General features: G+C 43.0%; 2 protein-coding genes and 1 pseudogene across 10 annotated transcripts; 1 reads left to right on the forward strand and 2 right to left on the reverse strand.

The window, feature by feature from the left end:
- mmp23ba (matrix metallopeptidase 23ba) lies at positions 1-17,752 on the reverse strand. 7 transcript variants are annotated; one of them, XM_061835842.1, is made up of 8 exons: positions 17,361-17,752; positions 9,975-10,107; positions 7,486-7,625; positions 5,191-5,358; positions 4,945-5,109; positions 2,893-3,003; positions 427-553; positions 1-331 (listed from the first exon to the last, which is right to left on the reverse strand). In XM_061835842.1, exons 2-8 carry the CDS (start codon positions 10,076-10,078, stop codon positions 157-159), a joined length of 990 nt encoding a protein of 329 aa, XP_061691826.1. In that variant the 5' UTR covers positions 10,079-10,107; positions 17,361-17,752; the 3' UTR covers positions 1-156. The 7 variants fall into 7 exon arrangements, with proteins under 7 accessions (XP_061691826.1, XP_061691820.1, XP_061691773.1 ...); XM_061835836.1 differs by having other exon boundaries at positions 9,975-10,111; XM_061835789.1 differs by lacking the exon at positions 17,361-17,752 and adding an exon at positions 14,464-14,962 and having other exon boundaries at positions 9,975-10,111.
- On the forward strand, positions 5,654-24,778 carry ubiad1 (UbiA prenyltransferase domain containing 1). Of its 3 annotated transcripts, XM_061835870.1 has the most exons (6): positions 5,654-5,791; positions 15,241-16,529; positions 19,384-19,567; positions 19,674-19,737; positions 20,621-21,235; positions 24,063-24,778. In XM_061835870.1, exons 5-6 carry the CDS (start codon positions 20,656-20,658, stop codon positions 24,548-24,550), a joined length of 1,068 nt encoding a protein of 355 aa, XP_061691854.1. In that variant the 5' UTR covers positions 5,654-5,791; positions 15,241-16,529; positions 19,384-19,567; positions 19,674-19,737; positions 20,621-20,655; the 3' UTR covers positions 24,551-24,778. The 3 variants fall into 3 exon arrangements, with proteins under 3 accessions (XP_061691854.1, XP_061691838.1, XP_061691847.1); XM_061835854.1 differs by lacking the exon at positions 19,674-19,737 and having other exon boundaries at positions 5,659-5,791; XM_061835863.1 differs by lacking the exons at positions 5,654-5,791; positions 15,241-16,529; positions 19,674-19,737 and adding an exon at positions 19,034-19,052.
- On the reverse strand, positions 23,398-23,516 carry LOC133497365 (5S ribosomal RNA; annotated as a pseudogene).
- Positions 24,779-24,958: the final 180 nt, after the last annotated feature.

Below are 24,958 nucleotides of genomic sequence, written 5' to 3' on the forward strand. Positions count from 1 at the left end.
TTAAGGTCACGGAACGTTTATTTCATTTTGCTCACATAAAATAACATTTTCACAATGACTGTCATCATTTGATAGAATAAAAGGTAACAAAGAAAGTAATATGTGCCCAAGTGAAAGAAGTGTGAGTGAGATTTCAGTTCAGAGCCGCAGAGGCGTTCAGAATCGCACACGCACCCTCCATGAGTATTTGGTGAGAACTTTGTCCTTCTTTTTCACGATACAGGTGTATGTGCCCTCGTTTATGGCGTTGGCCACGATAACGATGTGGTCGTTTTTCAGAGAGATGTAGTTTGGGTGCGAGAACTCCAGAAGCTCGCCGTCCTTGTACCAGCTGAAAACGGTAAACGGCTGCTGAGTCAACCAGCAAAGAACAGCAAAACAGAAGGCCGCATGAGACAAGGTGAGCAAACGGGGGATCATACTCACAATACTTTGCCTTTCTTCGATGCTATTTTTTTCCCACAGCGGAACGTCAGCTTTTTCCCCTCAACCACAAACTTGTGTTTGGTCCTTGGGGGTGTCTGAGTCGGAGCCACAGTTGGGAAAGGGAATTCTGATGGGGAAAATAACGTTTAGATCAATATCCAACATGCAAAAGGCAAGAAAATAATATACTGGCGGGCCACAACTTTCAATAATTTTGAGAGAGATTGATACTGAGTGCCATTCTTATAGCCCGCTCGGCCATTAGGCAATACAATACAGGGTGTTTTCGGGTTAAGACGGTATCGACCTAAGACGTTTCGACTTTACAACGGCTGTCCCGCGTCCGCAATTTTGTCTGAATAATGCTTGTCCGTGTTTGTGCGCGTGGAGTATCTTCACATTTTTCACCTTCCTTTTTTGACGTTATCGCACCAAAGAAGAAAGCTGTGTCTTTTAGCAATGCTTCTGCAGCCAAAGGAAAATCCATGACCATAGAAATGAAGCTCAAGATCATAAAAAGATTGAAGAAAGGAGAGACGCCAACATCACCAAGGCTTCAGTCGGTCGACCGTGGTGACAATTATTAGAGACGAAGCCTGTAAGAGTTCCGTTCTTATGTCGGATACAATGATCACAAAACGAGGTTCTTTGATACTTGTCGAGATGGAGAGGATTGAGGATCAGGTTCCTCCGCAATAACGAAGCACAGCCTCCCCTTCTTCTTCTACATCCACCCCTCAGTAATAATGCTAAGTCCATCACCTTGTTTATTTCAATGTATTTGCTTTTCATCCAAAGTATTTTGACTTTAATGGTGGAATCCGACTTAAGTCGAAATTCGAGTTCAGTCGCTACTCTACGAACGGCTCTGTCGTAGACGGAGGACTCCATGTATAGGCAAATGCTGCCTGCACGGGGCGCCACAAAATTGGAGGAAAAAAAACGAGAAAACTTGTTATACAGTGGAACTTTGGCATAATAGAATAATTGAGAAGGGGGAGCATGCGAAATCGCCAATTGTCTGTTACATTGAAACACTTTTTTTTCTAAGACCATACGCACAATACAAAATGATTGTTTAACGTGAAAGAGTGACTCACTCAACTTAGATGGCTTTTTCATCCAATGTTTGATGGGTCTGATTGTTCAACTACGACTCAGAAATGTATCCCATAGCACGTTTAAAAGGATCTGAATAGTTTGAATGGCTGTAAAATTGCATTTGTGTGCACGAGTGAGGAGTAGAAGGGCAAACACTGAGCGGTGGCTTATTTTCTTGCTCTGTTATGTTGGCTCTGATTCTGGTGAAACTTGTGTAACTTTTATGCCTAATAAACAGGAATATGTGTCACTTGTGGATGAGCAGCTCACCCCGGCATGCGCGGCATCACCACAGCCCCCTCCCCTCTCACATGTGCCCTCTCTCTATTCAAACTTGTGTAACTTTATTTATTCCTTGGTATATTATAACTTGAGCTTTTTAGCCTTACACACACACACACACACACACACATGCACAAGTTTTAAAAACAGCAACAAGAAAAAATGACAAATAGCCACCTTGGGCATAGAGGGCAAAAGCAAATGCCGGGGCCCCCGAAGGCCTCCATCCCCACTACTCCCCGCATGGCCACTTCTTAGCAGTCAAAGATTGTAAAATAACCCCTGCGAATTTTATAAGGTAAAATCATTCATGGTTGTGGTAACGTGAGGGTGATTGGTCTCTGTTTTAGCCCCTGGATCTTATGTTTGAACATTCTTATTTGGCATACAAGAAGTTAAGCACTGTATAGATTATTATACATAAATGTATATTGTATTTGTAAAGGCAGAATGTTTGCTGTAGATCCTCTGTAAAGTGTGACATTGGACCTAATGAAAATGAGAAAACCGGAAAATCTGATTAACCTTATCATAATGGACACTTAGTACATTTTCTAAACTTCCCTCTGAGCTGTGGCCAATCTCGCTTGCTCTGCTGTGAGAACAGTCGGCCTCTCTAATGAAGCAGAAATCCAAATTGACCTGGTGTGTCTCTAACCCTGGAGCCACAGTCTGAAATTCCAGCGGTTTGGAGGGGCTCAGGAATTTTCCACAGCCATACGACGTCTCCCAATCAACGATGAGGAACAGATTAGAGCGAGCCAAGGAATCGTATCCTCCTGCCTGCGCGTTCTGTCCCTTGTTGCAGGCCGAAACCTTGGAAAGCAACAACAAAGCGGGAGGAGCCATTTTGTGTTGTGTAAGAGGGGCCGCTCTGACACGAATGTGTTGCAAATGTACACAACCGGCTCATTTAAACTCATCTGCTGTCACTGGCGTGGACCATGAATGCACTGACACTGTTTTATTGGTTAGGAACTGTTGGCTCACTTTGCTGCATTGGCAAAAGGATCACAGGCACTCCTTAAAGTGCTCAACAGAGACAGCTCTTCCTTCCCTCCACTTGGACTGCTGCTATCTTACCGTAACAGAAATCACAGCTGGAGGGGCAGTGCTTCTGCATCAGCTTGCGCTTGCTTTCACAATAGCCTTTCCGAGCCCATGCAGGACAGATGAAGAACCGGTCCAAACATCCTGAAGGAGACAGGAGACACGATGTGGATCACTGAGCAAATACTCTAATCTTCATGTGCCAAGTGGATCACGTCCGGAAATGGAGTCAAGTAGTTTCTAGACAGTCGAGAGATGACGGCCACGCCGTGTCACGGACCCCTTCAACCTTTTCCCGACAGAGTCTGTTTCCACCTGTCAGTGCAGTGCAGTTCACTTGGGTGGCTTTTCTGAAACATCCTGGGTTCAGAGACCCTTTACAGGGGTGGGGGTGTTTTTCCACTGAGGGGCCGGGGAGGCTGGACCCCAGTTTAAGAACCACTGAACCATAACTTGGAGTACTGTGGGATCTCTAAGGTTCAACACAACCTGCTCCAACACTCACATCTTTATCATCCTTAATCATGATTCACTAGTAAACAGATAATGGGCATCCAAATAGCACACTATAGGGTGCACCTAAAAGCCTTTAATTTTCTCAAGCTGACAGTACGCCTTATAAACCAGTGCGCCTTATATATGGATCAATATTGAGCCTTTCGTGCAGCTCCATTGAATGGATGCATAACATAACCCCAGCCTCTACTGTCGCGTCTATTCTATGTGCCTTATCTGGTGCGTCTTATAATGCGGTGCACCTTATATATGGAAGAAGTTTTAAAATATGTCATTCATTGGAGGTGCGTCTTATAATGTGGTGTGCCTTTTAGTGCGGAAAAAAGGTAATCAAACAAAATCAAAGCCGTTGCACTTGGAGACTGTGTGACAAACTGATATGGAAGTGAAGAGAGAGGATGCTCAAGAGCAAGTCTAGCACATGCCTGCTTTTCGGTATTCTCAGGCTGTGTTAACTATATATTCCCAGCCGCCACAGCTGCCTCATTTCAGGCCACGGTGGGCAAAATAGAATCCAAATCTCAATAATCTTTACTCGCCAAGTATGTCAGAAACATACAGGGAATTTGTTTCCAGTAGTTGAAGCATGTGGTACGACATACATGACGACAACACAATCAATGGAGACATAAAGACATTGCAGTAACAGTCACTGAGCAGTACGGGCTCCTAGTAATCTGGCATTGGTGGAACTTTTATTTTTCTTGTGATAATTGTGCAGAGTATGCAGAGTCCTCTTGTATCTAGCGCTGATAGAGTGCTTGCTCGTGCAATAGTCCGGTGCAATGACTGTTGCAAAAAGACTGCCAGAACTGCAGTGTGCTTGTGAATAATGAGCTTGTTTTGGGATTTTAGTACAAAACACAGATTTGTAAATTAGTTTTTGATCGAAGAGGCTGCAAAGCGTAACAATGCTGCCCAGTGTTCATTTTATCTGTAGAAATCTTGACAGAACGTAACAAACGCGAGGGATCTCATTAGAACGTTACACACTGGGACAGAACCTTCTGGGATCTGTGGTAAACCAAGAAAGAAATTCAGCAAGGAAAAAAAGTGGCCAAAATCCTATGGGGCACTACATTTTGGGAGAACGAGGCTGCTTGAACATTGCGTAAATGTAGCCTTAGCAGTTGTGCAAATTTATAAAGAAGTCTTCTGTCCTAAGAAAAGCTCAGCGAGGAAACCTGGAAAGTATTTGTCAGGACAGGCAAAAACAAAACAACAATTAACCCATTGTGGTCGTCCGCCGTGTTTTTTTTTTTTTTTTTTACTTATGTAGGACTCGGTTAGCGTCAAGTAGGGTATTTGAATGCGGTGTTACGCTCTCTAATGTGTCAAGCTAGAATCACTGCATGGAAAGAAAACAAAATGCGCTTTCTACTCATAGTAAATGGCCGCATGCTGACGATAAAGACGGCCAAATCTTGGATAGCCTCCATTTTCGTCCTCTGTTTACACGTTTTGTGCGAAACGTAAGCCACATTTGGTTATAGTGTTCCAAACAGTACTATTGCGGCAAAACGTACACTATGTTGTAGTGTTGTCATTTAAGGATTGATTGGATCGTACCATAGAGACGATGCAAACCCCACACCTCGTCCTGCGTGATGAGCTTGCGGCCAGTCAGTGTTGCGTTCAGGTGCATAATCGCTTTCGAGTCCCTGGAGTGCATTAGTCCCAGCACGTGGCCTATCTCATGTGTTGCCACGTGGACGAGATCTGTGAGCCACACCCCTGCAACATGGCACACGGCGGATGAACAAACAAATCGCCGTGTGACCCAGCTGAGAGGAAACCACCATGAGGACGGCGTGCCTTTCTTCCAGCTGAAGCGCATGTTCCCCAGAATCCAGTATTCGTGATCGTCGAAGTGGATCTCACCCGTCGGCGGGAAAAATGCATGCGCCAATTCTCCCGTGATTCCATCGAAACAGTGGTGCAAGTAGGACTGCAGACAGTCGGTGTGGTTGACTGGGTAGAAGCCTGGAAAAAAAAAAAAAAGCCACAGGTGGCAAAAGTAATCTCACGGTGGATATAAAGGTCTACACACCCCTGTTTAAATGCCAGCTTTTTGTGAATTAAAAAAATGAGGCCAAGCTAAATCATTTTAAGTGTGCGTGTTTGTGTATGGCTATGTACTGAATCCACCGACACGATCAAGCTAAATGGAAGTCGACACTAACCTACTCTCCCATCATTTTAAAGTGCCTCTGACCCAAATAATGTTTAGCTGCTCTCATGGGATTTTCCTAACATTTCTCTTTGCTTTCTCACAGAAGTCCCAAGTTTTTGTGCCAACACTGACTGTTGCTGTGTTTGGAACTGTTCATATTTCGCTCGACCCTGGCCCAGTCTGTCGTCACCACTGAAGAAAAACAGCCCCAAAGCGTGACGCTGCCGGTATGATGTTCTTCAGGTGAGGAACAGCGTTATGTTTCTGCCAAACATACCTTTTGGAAATATTGCCAAAAAGTTCAACCTGGGTTTCGTCTGACCGTAACAAAATGTCCCAGTTGTACTGAATGTCGTAAAAAGTGTTACGTAGGCCCAAAATGTAAAAATATATTTTTACAGCCATATCTAATACTTGTTTTTATAACTTGTTCCAATTGAAAAAAAATTCTGCACACCAAATAGTTTCCCTCTTATTTTACTAAACGGCATACGATGCTGATATTGAGATGAAAACACCGTTACCCAAGTACAGCAAAGAGCTCTGAATGGTCTACTTAAAGTGTCACTGTCATGAAATGGATGATTTTTAGTATGTTATTTAAGAAAAAACAGCAGCTGGTATGGACCAATCTTTTTTTTCACCACAAAACGTGATTGTGACGTATACGGCGTTTTGTAACTCCCGCCATGAAAATCCTCTCGAGGGATTTGTTTTCAACAAGAAGCAGGAAGTGACGTTGGAGGCAGTAGCGCACTCAAGTGGACTCATTTGTTTCTTATTAGTTTTACCTGCGGGAAGATAGGTCGTTCTTCCTCCGTGTTAGCCAAAATGCCGGCTCCTTGCATTTTTGGATATTGTTCGAACACTCAGGAGGATGGATTTACCCTTCATAAATTGGCAAGAGACGTGGTTCGTCGTGAAAAATGGATTGCACGGGTGCAAAGGATGAGAGCTTCGTGGGTTCCACATGACAGGTTTCTGTTTATACAGCTACTAAAAAAAAAAAAAACAATAGTTGGGGGCAGGCGTAATCTGTAAGTCAGGGGTGCTAAATGTGTCGATGTGCACATTGGAAGGATTCCGTGAAGCCCCACCGCCTTATCGACAAGGCCGGGCCGGCCTTGTGAATCGCCATCGGCCTTGTCGGTGGCTCATGTCCGCCGCGGAAGTGGCCGTTTATCACTCCCGCGTGGAGGTGGTTTGGCTGTGATCCCCATATCATCTAAGTATGGCTCGGAACAATAGGTTAATATTGCCCGGTAACTTCACTCGGTTGTGAGATGTTCTCTTCGTTGTAAAGAGCTTCCGTGTCTGAAGGGGCATGTCCCATAGTAGGGGCCGCAGCATGTTCTCAATCACAAATGTCCGGGGTGACGTCACGGGCAGTAGATGCAGCCACTTGGATGTAGTCGAATGACACTTCTGCAACTTTGCGAATGGATCAGGTGCTCTCCGCTCATATTTATTTTTTCGTCTAGACATTGAAGTTAGTAATGTTATATGTATCTTTCCTTTCAATATCTATTTTAGAATATTTATAGGAATGACACTTGACCTTTAAGTACAGTAACTAAGTATTCATATTTCATTACATCTCAACACTGCAAGTGACCACCTCCCCTTGCTCTGCTCTATTATTTCATCTCAGCGGGGATGGCATTGAGCACAGCAACATGATTTTTTTATGGAGAGTTTATGACTGAAGGCAGGAGGCAAATCAGGCTTGACTTCGAAAGCCTCAACATGGGTTGACGCGCATGAAAGTTGTTAAGCATGAATGTTTTTCCATTGGAAAAAAAAAATGTCTCAGGGTGACTATACGACTTTTGGTTTTATGATTTTAAGAGTCTAGTTTGGAGACTTCATGCTTAAGGGATGACCCCACAAAATGTTTCAACAATCATAAAAGTGGCAAAGGTCTTTGGAATACCCACCAATCTTAATGTCCGCCTCCTGGTCCGCTGGCACCTCTCGGAAGCTGAAGGGCGAGACGTCGCTCCACATGCTGAAAGCCTTGGCGATGCCTCGACGTGTGTCCGTGGCATTGATCAAGTTTGTAGGGTAGGATAGCAACCTGTTTAAAAAAAAGAAAAAAACATTAGTTTACCTTCATTCATAAATCAGATTTCCTGTTAGTGTCTACAAATGTATGTTTAATCCCTTTCTTTAGCATTATTTTGAGGTCCCATCATTTCGAATTGCATAATCCGTCTCATAATAGTGAAATGCAGCTACACTGTACTCAATCCATCCATTTTCTATTTCATATAGCCTCACTATGGTTGCGGGTGACTAAGATCCTATCCCATCTGAATTTGTGCGAGAAGTGGGGTCAATCCAGTGAAAATACAGTACAGAAAAACAAGCACTCACACATTCACACCTATGGACAATTTACAGTAGCGTCTTCAATGAACCTAAGAAGCATCTTTTTCAACGTGGGAGGAAGCTGGAGTACCTGAATAAAATCCACGCAAAAACAGGGAGAACATGCAAACTCCAAACAGGAAGGCCCGGAGCTGAGATTGGAAACCCACAACTCGGGACTATGAGGCAGATGTGCTAGCAAGTAAACTACAGTGCTGCCTTCAGCTGTACATGTGAAGGTAAAATAGACCTCCAGCAGTGCAAATGATTAACCGGCCTGCTTTTACTTGGGTGAGCGCCGGCAAAAAGGAAAGAACTGCTGGTTGTGTCCAGAAATGGAACGTCCTGCTTTACACATCTACCGTATGGCTAAAGCAACATTGCTAATGAAAGGAAGAACAGCATACTATACACCACTGCACTTATGGGAAGGAATTCACCTCCCAAACTTTAATCATGCATCATTAAAGTGCGGTGTGTTCAAGTTTTGGAAAAAACTCAAACTGCAATTTACTAATAGACATACAATTTTATATACAAGCTGCCGTTCGGCTACATTTTTATTGTTAAGATATGAGCGCTGCATTTTAAACTTAACTCATTTCACAACAGGCAGCAGGTTGGCAAATAGTGAGCGAAAAAAACTGACACACCCAGTTCACATTTTCTCTGGAACTAAACAAAGAATATTACAATGTGTGTTTCAAACAAAACAATAACCTTCCTTTAAATTCGTTTCTCAATATTAACAAATATGCCATAGACAGGCTAACAAATACGATCAACATGGTAGTGGTATAATGCTCGCGGTAACGATTATTTAAACCCAAACTGTAGCAAAATATCTAGATGGAAAATACTGACTAGCCTATATTTTTAGTCCTCTGTGGAAAAAAAAATATTACACTAGACTGAGTCATTTCATTGTCAAACTCTTCTTCGTTTGTGTCAGCATGACTGTTTCTTATATTGCCATCTGGGGGTTAAAATGCAAACTTCTTCCTTTCCTTCCGGCTTGTCCCGTTAGGGGTTGCCACAGCATGTCATCTTTTTCTATCTAAGCCTATCTCGTGCATCTTCTTCTCAAACACCTACTGTCCTCATGTCCTCCTGACAACATCCATCAACCTTTTCTTTGGTCTTCCTCTCCCTCTTTTGCCTGGCAGCTCCATCCTCAGCACCCTTCTACCAACATACTGACTCTCTCGCCTCTGAACATGTCCAAACCATCGAAGTCTGCTCTCTCTCACCTTGTCTCCAAAACATCCAACTTTGGCTGTTCCTTTAATGAGCTCATTTCTAATCCTAACCAACCTGCTCACTCTGAGCGAGAATCTCAATATCTTCATTTCTGCTACCTCAACTTCTGCTTCCTGTTGTTTCTTCAGTGCCACCATCTCTAATCCGTACATCATGGCCGGCCTCACAACTCTTTTATACACTTTGCCCTTCATCCTAGCAGAGACTCTTCTGTCACATAAAACACCAGACACCTTCCGCCAGCTATTCCACCCTGCTTGGACCTATTTCTTCACTTCCTTACCACACTCACCATTGCTCTGAATTGTTGCTAAGATGCAAACATCAGAGTTAATCATGTTGCACAGATTTTTTTCATTTTTCCTTTCTAATTATGTTTTTATAAAATACAATGTTAAAAAGGGCTATTTTCCATATATAAAACATTAAATAAAAGTTTGTCGGTTTTTTTGGGGTGCCTGGAATGGATTACTCGCACTTCCATTCATTTCAATGGGGAAAGGTGATTTGACATACAAGTCTTTTGACTTGGCAACTCAGTCATGGAACGAAATTAATCCGTATCTCAGGCGCTGCTCTCTTTCTTGCTTAATTATATGCTTATTATATGCTTATCTCCTTAGTTACTGCAAGGGTTTCATGATGGCCACAGTCTGTGCCCTTAATGGAAGAATTGGATTACCATTATTTCTAAAATGGGAAAAATTGAATCCAAAGACAAACAAGCAAACAAATGTGTGACTTTTGAGCACAGAGGTTTGACTATGGTTTGTAACAAATCAGGATAAAAGGATACTTGTATGTGAGCTTGAACTTGTCCCATTTGAGCTTCTCTGGAGTGAGGGTGTAGCGCTTGTTCCTAGAGAGGTGCAGCACTTGCGAGTGGGCCTCTTTGCGCATTCCGATGAGCAACACGGTGGTGTAAGCTTCTTCCTTGGACAAAGAAAATTCTTTGATTAATCACCTCACACGGCCCCTCAAAGAGAATGCCGGACTTCGGCAGCGGCCTGAAGAAGCTTTGAGGAAGCATGCGAGGAAACTGAGGGAGATTGATGACAAGCGTCAGAAGCCATGCAAGCATAAATTCCATTTGTCATATAACGGGCTTCTACCATTTCATTACTTTGCAAACGAGACCATTACCGTTTTCACGCAATGGACTTCCGCCTCGTGGAAAATGAAGAGGTCAGCAGTGAATGTGCTATCCAAACGCGAGGTATGATGGGGCTTTGGAGTACAAATTCCAGGTAATAACACCTGGATTAGACACTCTTTGTGAAGCTTTCACAGGCTGTTGCTGGGTGCCTTTGGGGTTCAGTACTCTCAGTAAAAAAAAAAAAAAAAAAAAACTTGACTGAACACAGGTTTTACTTTGTTTTGGAAGCAGTATTTCACATTTTTGCACATTTTCACGGAGATTGGATCTACTTTTCCAAGCCGCTCCCTTCTCCATTGGACCCCCGTGAAAATACAGTGGTGATACAAGTGAGGTTTTTTTTTTTTTTTTTTTTGGGGGGGGGGAATAAGAGCTTTGTCCACGTCCATTTCCCAAGCCGCTTATCGTTTGAATGATTTTTTTAGATGCCTAGATTTTTTTTTGTTTTGTTTTTTGCAAAAATCCACACACTTTCCAACAAGCACCAATATGGCAGAGAGTGAACCATTTAAAAAAAAATTGACTTTTAACTTTTTAGCACTCCTAGTTGAAGTGTACTGTCAAAACAAAAAAACAGACAAAATCAAAACAAAAAACAGACAATTGTTGTGTATTTAAAACAACAACATAGTACGATTATGTAAACATTTGTATGGTTTCACAGTCATAAGAGCCCTCTGGGGGAAAGCATAAGTCCGATGTGGCTGGCGATAAAAATGAGTTTGACACCCCTGAAAATTTAAGACTCACCCTATATTTTAAGGGTCTACATTGTGATCAAGATGATCCTTTAAAAAAAAAAAAAAAACCCAGTCATGTTTCCTCTGGCATTGTGGAAAACCAGCAAAGAGCCTTTATTCACTGTTGCGTTTTGCTCCCAGCCCTCAGCTTCCTGTTTCTGCCTCACCCAATCAAGATAAATAGATGCAGCGCTTCCTTTGCTTCCTTTCCAAAATAGAGAACCCAGAGGCCACACAGTCCCGCGCTGTACTTTCACTGTTATATTATTTACAGTCTGCAAGCTCTCTTGATTCACTCGCTTCAACTCACACCACGGATTCCCGTCCTCATTAAACCTGAAATGACGTTTCATGCAGCAAAGCCGGTGCTGACATTCTCGGTGTCTTTTGCACCCTCCAAATTACATGTGCTAACAAGAAAAGATTTACCATAAACTATGAGGCACCCTAGACTAAACAGAGAAGACCCGACGGGTAAACATTGTAAACACACTCCGAGAATCTTTAGGAGCCATCAGCTCCCCACGAATCGACTCACTCCTTACTCCGATATTAGATTATTATTATTTTTTTTGTAATGTTATTTAGAAGAAAATGAAAGGACTCATTATGTACTAATCTCATTTGTCTGTCTGGCCCTCCTGCCATACACAGCAGTCGGTTATCTCAGGGTGTTACGTAACCCCGCTGGAACACTCTTGATGGACACATAATGAAAGCGTGTAGCAAAGGAAATGAAATAAAGCCGCGTTTCTCATGACGGTCACAGCCTTCCTTTTGGGAGTGATTGGCTATCAACCAACAAATAAACACACTGCCTTCTTCAGGGCTCTCTCAAACGGGACTGGTTGGGAAAATTGAAACTGTACAGACTTTCATTGTCCCATCGGCTGCCTGTGCCCTCTCCCTCCATTATAGTACTTCTGGAAATGTATCAATGTAACCCCATCACAAGACCAAAAATTACATTTCTCTAGAGTTACAAGAATATTATACCAGTCAAATTTCATTCATTCATTCATTTTCCATCCTCAGTAGGGAGCTTATCGCAGCTATTTGCGGGTGAGACGTGGGTTACACCCTGAACTGGTCGCCAGCCTATTTGCAGGGCACACACAAACAAACAACCATTTGCACTCACATTCACACCTCCAGGCAATTTAGAGTCTTCAATCAACCTACCATGCATGTTTTTGGGATGTGGGAGGAAACCGGAGTGCTCGAAGAAAACCCACGCAGGCACGATGACAACATGCAGACTTCACGCAGGCGGGGCCGGGATTTGAACCACGGTCATCAGAACTGCAAAGCAGAGGTGCTCATCTGTTTCCGCCTTGCTGCCCCCAGTAAAATGCACCGTATTTTTGTTAACTCTGCATAATTCTTTTTACTTTTTATATCAGGGAGACGTACCCTAAAGTACAAAATATGAATTTTACAAGTTACATAAGGATTTTTATCCGTTCAGAAGCATGACGCAGTTGTAATCGTATAAGGTGAGTGCAGTTAACGGGGCGTCTTCTGGCAAGGAGAAAAACAAAACTTGAAAACACAACAGGTCCAAATTAGCGTGTGTGTATCATCAGTACGTAAGTACGTTTTAATTATGGAGCACTTTGTTCACATTGGTACCTATACAATAATGTATAAAAAATAAAGGACGTCATTAATTGAATACTCTGAGCTCAAATGTATGGAAAGTGGTTTCAGCATTTATTCAGTAATCTTGAAGCCAAGGTAAGTGTCATCTACGTAGTAGTTTTTGTCCTGATTAGTAAGACAATAAGGCAGGAGAACAACTTAAGACTCCAACAGTAGAATAAATGTCCACCCATTTTCTTATCCATTTTCTTTTGCTTATCCTCACAAGGGTCACGGGAGTGCTGAAGCCTATCCCAGCTCTCAACGGGCAAGGGGCAGGGTACACCTTGAACTGGTTGCCAACCAATTGCTTGAACTGGTTGGCAACCAATCGGAGGGCACATAGAGGCAAACAACTGCATTCACAATCACACCTAGGGGCAATTTAGAGTGTCCAATTAATGTTGCATGTTTTTGGGATGTGGGAGGAAACCGGAGTGCCCAGAGAAAACCCACGCAGGAATAGGGAGAACATGCAAACTCCACATAGGGTGGACTGGGATTGAACCTTGGTCCTCAGAACTCTGACGCTAATGCTTTCCAGCTGCTCCACTGTACCGCCGAGAATGTCTCACTAGTAACTTTTTTTCACTACAGTACAACCTCTCCCAACTGTATGCGATTTCTGCATGCTAGAAAATTAAATTTTATATTCTAGTAGCACAATTGCATGTTAGTAGTGACACAAAACTGTGCACTAATTGACATCTGAGTGCCACTGGTACTACTAGTGAAGCAATAGATGTGAACTAGTAGAATTTGTAAAGTCACTCGTACTATAAGCATGTAGTGGTCAACTAGTGCAGTGTTCTCTCCCTAGTAACATGTAGTTTTCCAAAACTAGTGTGAAGGAATAATTTTGATGTACTAGGAATAAAAACTACATGTTGCTAGTGAGGTAAAACTTCTATTATTGCGACTAGTGACATTTTTAGTTCTATTCAGTAACAGCTAATCTTACGAGTAGAGCACAGATGCCTCACTAGTAATGTGGTTGTCTTAATAGTATGTCAAAAGTTTTCGTAGCTCCTAATGTCCAGAAAAAGTCCTGCTGTCGTGGGAAAAAAAATACAACAGTTATTCTAATAGTAATACGTTTAAATAGTGAGGCAAAATAGTGCACTAGTCACCATCTTCATGTTACTAGTACTATTTAAGAAGCACTATAGATGCTGATAAGTAGAAATTTATGTCACATCTAGTACTAGAAAAACGCAATTGTCAGTAGAGCAATTCTTCCTCAATTCTAACGTAGTCTTCCTAATAGTACGCCAAGAAGTTGTACTAATGGAAAGTGGCAGTAGTAGTGAGCAACAATGATGCTAGTGTGCTCAGGGATTCTACAGTGTCTTCAAATATGCTAAATTGTCCTCCTAGCGAGGACAGAACAAACTTGTACGTGGAGCTTAAGGATATGAATTTAAAAAAAAAATACTCAAAATCCATTGCGGCCAGTTAGAGGTTGTACTAGTAGGCCAAAGGTGGCACAAGTCAGATGCTGTAAAGTTTGGACTCGTGCACGCGAGTCATTGTACTGCTGCAGTGCAGTGCACTGAATTGTCTTACTTGAGGACAAAGAGTGTACATGTTTCCCATCCAAACGTAAATAAATAAATATCATACCGCACTTTTGGGGCAAGGTGCCAAATGAGCTGTAGTTCTGAATCTTGTGTGAGGGACAGTAAAGGCCGTCGGCGTGTTGTACATAAGAAACAGAACAAGAAAATGACACGGCGCTGGAGCCTGACCATGGAGGGCAGTGCAGGCCGGTTCCCTCGGCATACCTCGGTCCTCCACGAGGGGAACGCGGCGCTCCGGGGCATCTCTCCGAGCAGGAGGCTGAGCAGCGCAGCCGCCAGCAGAGGCCCCCACCCCCACTTGCTCGGACAGCTCCCCCCCATGGCCGCCGCGGCGGTGCTGTGGCACCCCCGGGAGACTGATGTCGCAGAGCGGTCCATCGAGCGGCTACTCCTCGGCCATTGCGCTCGCTCCGCCGTGCGCCGGAGCCTCTGCGGGTCCCGAGTGGGAAGGAAAGTGGATGTAGGTGTGCACTGTGCGGCTTCCCTCGCCTCCTCTCTCCTCTCCTCTCCTCGCCTCGCCGCGCCGCGCCGCTCAGCGGGCTTTTGGTTTCACGTTACTGCACACGGGGCAACAGGTCAGCGTCGAGACGCTCTAATTGGAACCAAACGCGCTCTGTCCATCCCGGAGCCACAGCACACTTCTCGAGTCTGGCTGCGCCCCTAGCACGTGCCCCAAATCTTCAAACTTGGCTTTTACAACACCCCCCCCCGCCCCCACTTTCTTCTTTTATGAGACTCTGCTGCTATTCATCAGAGGTGGCAAAAGTACTCATGCACTGTGCTGAAGTAGATGCAAGGATACCACAAACATGCAAAAAAAAAAAAAAACTTGTAAAAGCAGAGTACGGACGAGTATTGCATTCACTTGGATCAAAAAACCTGTTTTTCAGAGTGATTTGTTCAGGTTTTTGAAATGCCTCTCTGTTTTTCTGATTAATTTTTCAGGCTGTTTTCCATCCACCCATTTTCTGAGCCACTTATCCTCACAAGGGTCGTAGGAGGGCCAATCCCAGCTGTCGTCGGACAAGTGGCGGAGTATGCCCTGAACTGGTCGCCAGCCAGTCACTGGGCATATGGAGACAGCCGACAGTCGCACTCACAATCACACCTAATTTAGACCACAGGTGTCAAACGCAACTCCCAGGGGCCAGATCCGGCCCTCCACATGATTTTATGTGGCCCGCAAAGCCAAATTTAGAGTTATGTCGTGTCATTATCAAAGCCACTTATCCTCACAAGGGTTGGAGGAAAGCTGGAGCCTATCATATCAAAGGCTACACCCTGAACTGGTCACCAGTCAGTCGCAGGGCAGATATCAACACTATAACTGAACGGGAATTGATCCCACACAGCACGCACCAAAGGCAGGCGTATGTACCACTGCACCATTGGCGACTCCCAAAGTTAGAGTGTCAATTTCAATTATTCTTGTCAAAATTTGTACAAAAATTGCCATGCATCATGAATGATAAAGTTGAGATATTACTAGCATGACCAAACATGAATAATTGAAAAACACAGTGCCCTTGATTTCTGATTTCCAAAAGTAGATCAAAAATTGTTGATATAACAACAATAAGATGAATATTTGTATTTTTTCATAAAAGCCCCCTGAGGGAAACTGGAACCACAATGTGGCCCGTGAGAAAAATGAGTTTGACACCCCTGATTTACAGTGTCTGATGAATATTGCCTGTTGTGGGGATGTGGGTGGAAACCGGAGTGCCCGGAGAAAACCCACCCAGGCACGGGGAGAACATGCAAACTCCACTCAGGAGGGGGTCTGAGATTTGAACCGCAGTCCTCAAAACTGTGAGGCCACCTCCCTAACCAGTTGTCCACCGTGCCACCTCACCCTGTTTTGATGACTATTTTTCTCCCGTCTTTTTCTGAGTATTTTTTTTTCCCATATGTTTGAGTACCCACCCCCGACCCCACATTTTATAAGTTATTGGGACGCACCGAACTCAAGCGAGCACCTGGAAACGACAAGTAACTCTTTACAAACTCACAAATGGCTGATTATTGCTAGCACACCTTCAACATGCCAATCCATTTTTTCCATCAGTCTCCTGATCATCTTGTGTCCTCGCATAGGCAGCCTGAAAGCATTTTCAATGCATCATCTCGTGTCCGTGGAGCATGCCATATCTGCCCAATGGATTGTGGACAAACATTGCTGTATCGAGCAGACCTGAATGGGGTTCCCTCCTGAGCAAACGCAAAGTTCGCAGGTGCGTGAGTAAAGTCGACAAACTAGACTGTGTATGATGCAAATATCTGTTCTGCCAAGTCAAAAAGAACAGTTCACATATCCGTAATTACATGTTTTCCATGCCCAATTGACATTTCATCTGCAACTTCCTTTAAACTAAGACGATCGTCACTTTTGCCATTCATGTCTACTAGGGTTATCGTTACAGTATCTAAAATGCAGCTGCAGGTGAATGGCTATTGGATGGAATTGGAGGCAACTCAAATTTGATTGTGACTTGTCATAATTGTAGTTCAATATACTGTATCTTTTAGTCACTTCAGGTCAAGATATCTACATTGTTTTGAAATGTCGTGAATTAAGTTTTAACTCTGCGAAAATAAATTTGAAGATATTTTGAACTGGATTTACAGATGCAGTGTTCACAACCCATTTGCAGATATCCATGATTGACTAGTAGATCTGATGTTTGTATCTGCCACTTGTAGATATGATTGATGATAAACCACATGAATGACAAAAGTCTAAAGCAAAATAGTGTTCAAATATCTGTCATTCAGTTTTTACTCAGCAATGCTTCTTTGATGTGCGTGCTGAATAGCAACTCTGGAAAAAGCTTAAGCGAATTGGCGAGAGTTGGCGAAAAAAAAGTCAGAAGAAAAGTTAGAAGAAGGCTCTCTGATGGTTAGCAAGTCCTCTCTTGTGTACTTGAGTCCCGAGATGCCCGTGAAACACAAGCAGTAATGGAGACCATTCTGGAGGCGTTAGGTAGAGCGGTTAAATGGCGGCGCACAGTGGAGTGTGGGTAATTCAGCAAAAAAAATGTGATGCCAGTGAAAACAATCCATACCTCATTTCTTGCCCAAAGTCAGCAGGTGCAGGAGGTATCCCCTGCAAAATGCCTTGACAAAGAGATTTTTTGTTTTCGGTCAGTGATAGCAAGTGTCCAGGCCCTGCGGTAATTAAGCAGTCCAAAACCACGGTGCTCCCACCATCATACATCACAGTTGGGATGAGGTTTTTTTTTTTCCATTCCTTTTCAAACAAGTCTACACTCGTTGTACAGTGGTGCTCTTTTGCAAATCTCAAACATGTAGCAGTGTTGTTTAGGCCGTCATGGTTTCTGATATGGTGCGTGACAATCAGCCCAAGGCGCACACGTGAAGGTCGGCGTGTGTGCCACATACACTTGGGTCTGCTATTTCAAGAATAAACAACAAGAACATCAAGGCTTTATACAGTGATTACGTGACCCACTGCAGCTTCAGCAGGTTGACAATTATTAATTATAGATCTTCCAAAAGCTCTTTTGTCCAAAGAGTAGTTTGAATCAAAGAAGGCATTTTGACAAAAAGCTAATTCAAAATGTATAGTTTTTTTTTTAACTTATTATTATTATTTTTTTTTTTGATTTTTTTTTTTATTGGGCAGAGCAGCTTTGACCAACACTTGCAACCTCATCAAATTGATTGGACTTTTGGTTGGCTGACTCCTGACTCAGATGAGCTCTTTAGCCTCAGGGGTTCACATACCTTTTCTTCTCTGTGAATGTTTGATTTTAATCTATTTCCAATAAATACTGAAAAAAAAACCCACGTCATTATGTCTTGTTAGCTGCGATTGGCTGGCGAACAGTTGAAGGTAATACCCCATCTCTCAACAGAAGATACCTGAAATAGGCTCCGGCACACGGGCGAACCTAGTGGGGATAAGCAGTATGGAACATCAATGAATGCATGTTTTATTTGTGTAACTAGACTCCATTATTCTATTGTGAGGTCAGATCAGATAAAATACATGTTCCAAAGGGATCATATTTTTAACTGACTGTCACACGATCAATGACAAATACCAATATGCTTGATGAAAATGTTGCTTTTTCTTTGTTTGTGTCACCTGTCAGTCACCTCTATATACACATTAACACCCCCCCCCCCCACCCCCAGGAGTAAACTAGGTCCTCAGTGCAAAAAATTGACCTGGAAATACTTTTGGATTTAAAAAAAAAAAAAAAGGTCAGTTAGCACCTACCTAAATATCTAAATTATTAAATGTAGCACAAATGAGGACTTGTAATGATAAAAGTGTGTTGGTATTGAGCGGTTGAGGTTAAGAAATGTGATACATATTTTGGTTTAAGACAGGTTCATACTGTACATCAATACTGAAACGAAGCATATTTCTCAGCTCACAGTCCAGGAGCGGTGGGTGGAATTGGATGGAAAAGATACAAAATAAAAAAAATATAAGATAGAATATTACATTTCAAGCAAGTGCTGGGTGGTTTTAAACTTTTCAAAATTATTTTATTATTATTTTTAAAGAAAAGGACGCCCACGGGGAATTTTGTCTTCAATCAACCTATCATACATGTTTTGGGTAAGTGGGAGGAAACCGGAGTAAAGTAAAAGAAAAAAAAAAAACAAAACCCCGCACAGGGAGGATATGCAAACTCCACACAGGCGAGGCTGGATATGAATCCAAGTCCTCAGAACTGGGAAGCCGATGTGCTAACCAGTTGTCCCCTCTGCAGCATAAAAAAGTTTGTTTTGTTGAATTAATTCATTTATTTAGGGGGGATCATTTGTTTTAGGGGTGCTGGGATCCATTGTACTTAAGCCCCCCCCCCCCCCATATTTATGGTAGTCACGTTGCATTTTATCTTCTTTTTATCAATTGTGAACTGATCCCAAAATTTGGACATTCTTTGTCCTTTACGTCTTTTACTGTAATTAGCACAATTTATTGCTATGTGAGTCCGCTAATGTGGGTGTATGTACTAATCATTCCGTTCCAGAGGCCGATACCGGCAACTGGTAGCCATGTTATAACGGAACTATTAGTTTTCCGCGTGGTCTCGTCGAACCCTTTAGATGGTGGGACGTGCTAAGGAGGAAATGGTGCCTGTCAGTTGCACCAGGGGTGAATGGCCATCCAGACGATTCCCATCCAGGATGACACGTCGGATCTGAACGCGCTTCCCTCCTCTGAGTGTGGCGAGCGATACTAGGCTGTGGCTCAATGGACTCCTTGTTTTTTCCGGCGAGTCTATAACACGTAAGAAGAAGCGCCTGTGACATTTCCTCCTCCACACTGTCCCGATGTACAGAACATTAGCTTCCTTAGCTGCTAGCCAGTTAACTTTAATCCCATAATCTCACAGATTGGCCTCCAAACAAGACATGAAGTGCACGTTACTAATGCACTTCTGTGCTATTTCCTTTGAGGTTAGTGCAGACTGTGGAATTATCATGAAATGTGTGATTTATGGACAATAGGATAGTTTGTCGCGTTACTGTGCAACCTATTGTCAAATTATTATTAAATCCAATGCCCTCGCTCTCTTTTTTTTTAATTTAAGTTTACAAGCAATAATACTGGCACCACTCACCTTAACAAACACAAATGACTTTTTTTTTTTAAAGGTTGTTCTCTCCTCAATTCAGAACCTTACCAAAAAAAACCAAATGATTTTAGAAGCATTGTTGGAAATAATTTACATTGTATTCACCATATAAAGGAAAGGTGAGGCATAAATATCCAGTTTATATCTGCATTTAAAAAATAGTTGGAATATAAACTGATATATACTTTCTGATTGATCAAAGACTTGATTTACACTGTGATTTGCTCACAAATTCTTCAAAATTTAGACAGATTTTCTGTATTTTTATTTTCTTATTTTGTCTCATAGGTGAGATTTATGTATGATGAAAATTACAGGCCTTATCTTTTTACGTGGGAGGACTTGGACAATTGGCTGGTGACTAAATATCCTTTTGCCCAACTGTATGTAATTAGGACAGGTTTTCATCAATTTTTCATCCTTTTAAGTGCCTTTCTAACATCTCCCTTACTAATCATTCTTATTTCCTAATGAATCACTTGTGCCTCTTCTACTCTTCTTTCTCATTGTGCTTATTCATCAACTCCTCAAAGTATTCTTTCTTTCTCATCTGAATCCCTGTCTGGCCAAGTTGTATAGCTCTTTTTCTGTAGGGTCCAACCTGACTTATGTCATCACTCGATCTGTTACCGTGTTCACTTGCATGAATATTAAAAGTCATAACATGGGTTACTAAATAATGTTTTTTTTTTTCCCCCCTCTAGGTATATATCACAGATATCACCACTTATATAAATAAATGGCCGAGGAAATGTCTGAAGAGTACAAATACAGCATGACAGAAACATTTGTACTGGCCGGATCGAATGGCCACAACGGGCAACTGTGGCACACAACAACCACCAACTCGGCAGCAGGAGGTCACGCCTCCGGTGCCAACCGCGTATCCAGGATGGCGCGCGTGGCCTCCGACGTCAAGCACACGTGCGCCGCCTATGTTCTGGCGCTCAGGCCGTGGAGCTTCAGTGCCTCGCTCACGCCGGTCGCCCTTGGGAGTGCCTTGGCCTACAAGCTGGAGGGTTCAGTGGACTTGGTTGTCCTCCTGGTGTGTGCGGTAGCTGTGCTGGTAGTACACGGAGCTGGCAACCTGGTCAATACTTACTACGACTTCTCAAAAGGCATCGACCACAAAAAGAGCGACGATAGGACTCTGGTGGACGAGATACTTGCGCCACAGGACGTTGTCATGTTTGGAGCCTTGTTATACTCTTTAGGATGCTTGTGTGCCACATTACTCTTCTTCCTGTCGACACTTCGACTGGAACACCTTGCCCTGATCTACTTCGGGGGACTCTCCAGCTCTTTTTTATACACTGGAGGTAAGTAAAGTCCTTATCCATTCATTGTTGTGAAATTTTCATTTGTGATTCTGCAGTTATTGTAAAGATGTATGACCCCCTCCCCGCACCCCCATTGGTATTGGAACTGTGTCCTTAACATCAAAAGATGAATATTTAAATCAACTACAGCTAGGCTGTACGGTCTTAAACTAAAGTATCCCCCCCCCCCCTCCCAAATTCAGATGTCTTATTTCGATTCCTCCCCCTCCAACTCCCTTTAGAAAAATAAAAAATGACATACATGTTCAAAATGGTTTTGCTCTTATTTATTTATCTTATATATATATATATATATATATATATATACATACAGTGAAAAAATAAGTATTTGAACACCCTGCTATATTGCAATTTCTCCCTCTTAGAAATCATGGAGGGGTCTGAAATTTTCATTGTAGGTGCATGTCCACTGTGAGAGAGATAATCTAAAAAGAAAAATCCACAAATCACAATGTATGATTTTTTTTTAACGATTTGTGTGATGCACCTGCAAATATGTATTTGAACACCTGTCTATCAGCTAGAATTCTGACCCCCAAAGACCTGTTAGTCCACCTTTAAAAGTCCACCTCCACTCCATGTAGCTTCATAAAAACACCTGTCCACCCCATGCAATCACTAAGACAAGAGAGCTGTCCAAAGACACCAGAGACAAAATTGTACAACTCCACACGGCTAGAAAGGGCTACGGAAAAATTCACAAGCAGCTTGGTGAAAAAAGGTACACTGTTGGAGCAATCATTAGAAAATGGAAAGAGCTAAACATGACAGTCAATCTCAATCGGAGTGGAGCCCCATGCAAGATGTCACCTCATGGGGTCTCAATTATCCTTAGAAAGGTGAGGAATCAGCCCAGGACTACACGACAGGACTTGGACAATGACCTGAAAAGAATTTAACACAAGCAATTCAAGCCTTTGGAACATATTAGTCAATACACACCATATCACATGCATGGTTGTATGCGGGTGTATTTGTGGGTGTTGGCAGCCGCAGACCCACAGAAAAAATGTAAATATCCACCGCCCACGCTATTACTAGTCACGAGGTCCCCAAAGTCGCAACACTTGTTTCTGTACCGTGATCATGTGTGGTGTGTTGTGCAATAAATTTTTGCAGCGTGGTGGTGGTGGTGGTGAAGAGAGACGGTCATGGGGGCATTGTGCCCCGCAAATGTCACCCCCATCCAAGCCAACCAGTTCCCCAAAGGATGTGTGAATATATCTACTGTACTGTATTAAATCAGCGGGGTATGGCAGGTCAGAGAGCAGCCCGGTCATATATTTTTACTTGCACACTCTCAATAGGGGTCAAATATCCGACCATTTTTGTCGCAGTCTTGAATGCTAAGTGTACCACAACACCATGTCCATGAATCACCAAGTCAAGGTTATGCATCACTGTTAGGTAATTTAATATACTTTACCATCACTAGTTAGACAGTATTGTAATGCACCTTCAAGTGGTCAAGGATCGACACAGTTGCCGGTGCATTGTCAACCATTGTATTGAACAATTGTGAAGAAAATTAAACAAAATGAACATTCCTACATGAGTTGCTATGGCCACAACTCAAGTTATTCAACATGGAAACTTGTTAATGGGTAAGCCAGTTAACAGCTAGCCAAGTCTACGCGCATACTTGGTGACACCTACGTCACTCACTGGGGCAGGACCAGCGTTTGGAAGCCGTAGACACTCAGTGCACAGATACTACAGTGAAACCGAATGACGGTGGCCCTAAGTGAACAAAAATACAAACACCAATTCCAATGGCTTACGGATCCATCCATCCATCCATCCATCCCTGATCCGAGGCCAATTTATTAACAAGTGGGTTGGCCATTGGCAGGGATACATCAATGCGTCCGCTATATTGAAGATGTCAGTCCTGCCTGATGCGCCGGTCGCTCTGACTGAGCAGGATTTCGCTCCAGCACTTCTAGATTTGGCCCTCTGAATAAGTGAATAGCACAAGGCAACATCATTCTGATTTTCCAAACATTCTTCTTTTCCTATCGGGTTGTCCCGTTAGGTGTCACCACAGCGTCTCACCTTAGATGAACGCATATTTGTTTGGCGCAGTTTTACACCGGATGTCCTTCCTGACGCAATCCCTCTGCATTTTAGCCGGGGCGAGAAGTTTACAGCACCTGGTATTCCCAGGCGGTCTCCCATTCAAATACTAACCAGGACCAAACCCGCTTAGCTTCCGAGATCTGATGAGATCAGCCGTTCTCTGGGTAGCATGGCCGTAAGCAAATCTGTAGTGTATGTATATTTGGTTAATGAGCTTTTGCATAAAGGTATATTCATCATCCATCCATTTTCTTAAGAGGCTTATCCTCACAAGGGTCGCGGGAATGGGAGAGCCCATCCCAGCTGTCATCGAAAAGTGTGCCTGGAATGAATTTCCAAACTACCCGAACGTAACTGTCGAGTAGAAAATGTCCTAATTCTTTGTCGCATATTATTCCTCTCGGTTGTTACCTGAGGTCCCTTGACTCTGCAACTGTATATTCGTCTTTGATCTGCCTTTCACATTACATCACTGGCAGAGATAGATATAGAGTATTTTCTCATTAAGAACTCATTTCACTTATCACTTCTGACGATGGCTCATGGCCCATAGGGTGCTACAACACTGTGGCATCTTATTTGTGAAACACTGGACAAGATTGATAGGCAACCCTAAATTCAAAGAATTTTCAATTTTTGTCGTTGTGTGTGACAGCAAATTTGAATGACTTTCTGTGTGGGTCATTGCGCGCCTGGCCTAATGTTTTCTTCCCTTTTGAATTCTCAGGGATAGGTTTAAAGTACGTGGCCCTGGGTGACGTGGTCATCCTCATCACTTTCGGCCCGCTGGCCGTCATGTTTGCACACGCCGTGCAAGTGGGCTACCTGTCAGTCCTGCCCCTAGTCTACGCCGTTCCGCTGGCCCTCAACACTGAGGCCATCCTCCACAGTAACAACACCCGAGACATGGACTCTGACAAGCAGGCGGGTATCGTCACGTTGGCCATCCTCATCGGGCCCACGCTCTCCTATATACTCTTCAACGTGCTGCTCTTCGTCCCCTATGTGCTCTTCTGCATCCTGGCCACACGCTACACAATCAGCATGGCGTTGCCCCTGCTCTCGCTGCCCATGGCCTTCCCCCTGGAAAAGCAGTTCCGCAGCCGGTGCTACACCAAAATCCCCCAGAGGACAGCCAAGCTCAACCTACTCATGGGACTCTTCTACGTCTTTGGCATCATTCTGGCACCTCAGGGCAGCCTACCATTACTGTGATTAACATCTCAAACACTTTTTTTGTTGGTTTATTTTTTTAAATACAGATTACGTACACTTCAAAGGCTTTAATTTATTATGTAATTTATGCCCTGTAGAAATAGCTTTCGCTCTAGCTCTGTGACACTGAACACAGATGTTTATTCAGTATTAAGGTCAACGCCTATTTCCCATATTTCTTTCCAAATAGTGTTTCATTGCATTGTAATAAAAGTCTCTGATGCTTTACACCTTTCATTTTTTTTTTTGTAAAGAATAATAAGTGAGCTGAGGTGTACGTTAAATTGCTGTATTCCATTTGAATGATATGCACAAAAGCAGCAGTGTCTTTTGCATCAGGGAAGGATCATTAGAAATACAGTAACTATTTTACTTAGTTTAGTGTCAGGTTTGTGTTTCGGAAAGGAA

This window comes from Syngnathoides biaculeatus, chromosome 2 (assembly GCF_019802595.1).
Source record: "Syngnathoides biaculeatus isolate LvHL_M chromosome 2, ASM1980259v1, whole genome shotgun sequence".
Classification (NCBI taxonomy): domain Eukaryota; kingdom Metazoa; phylum Chordata; class Actinopteri; order Syngnathiformes; family Syngnathidae; genus Syngnathoides; species Syngnathoides biaculeatus.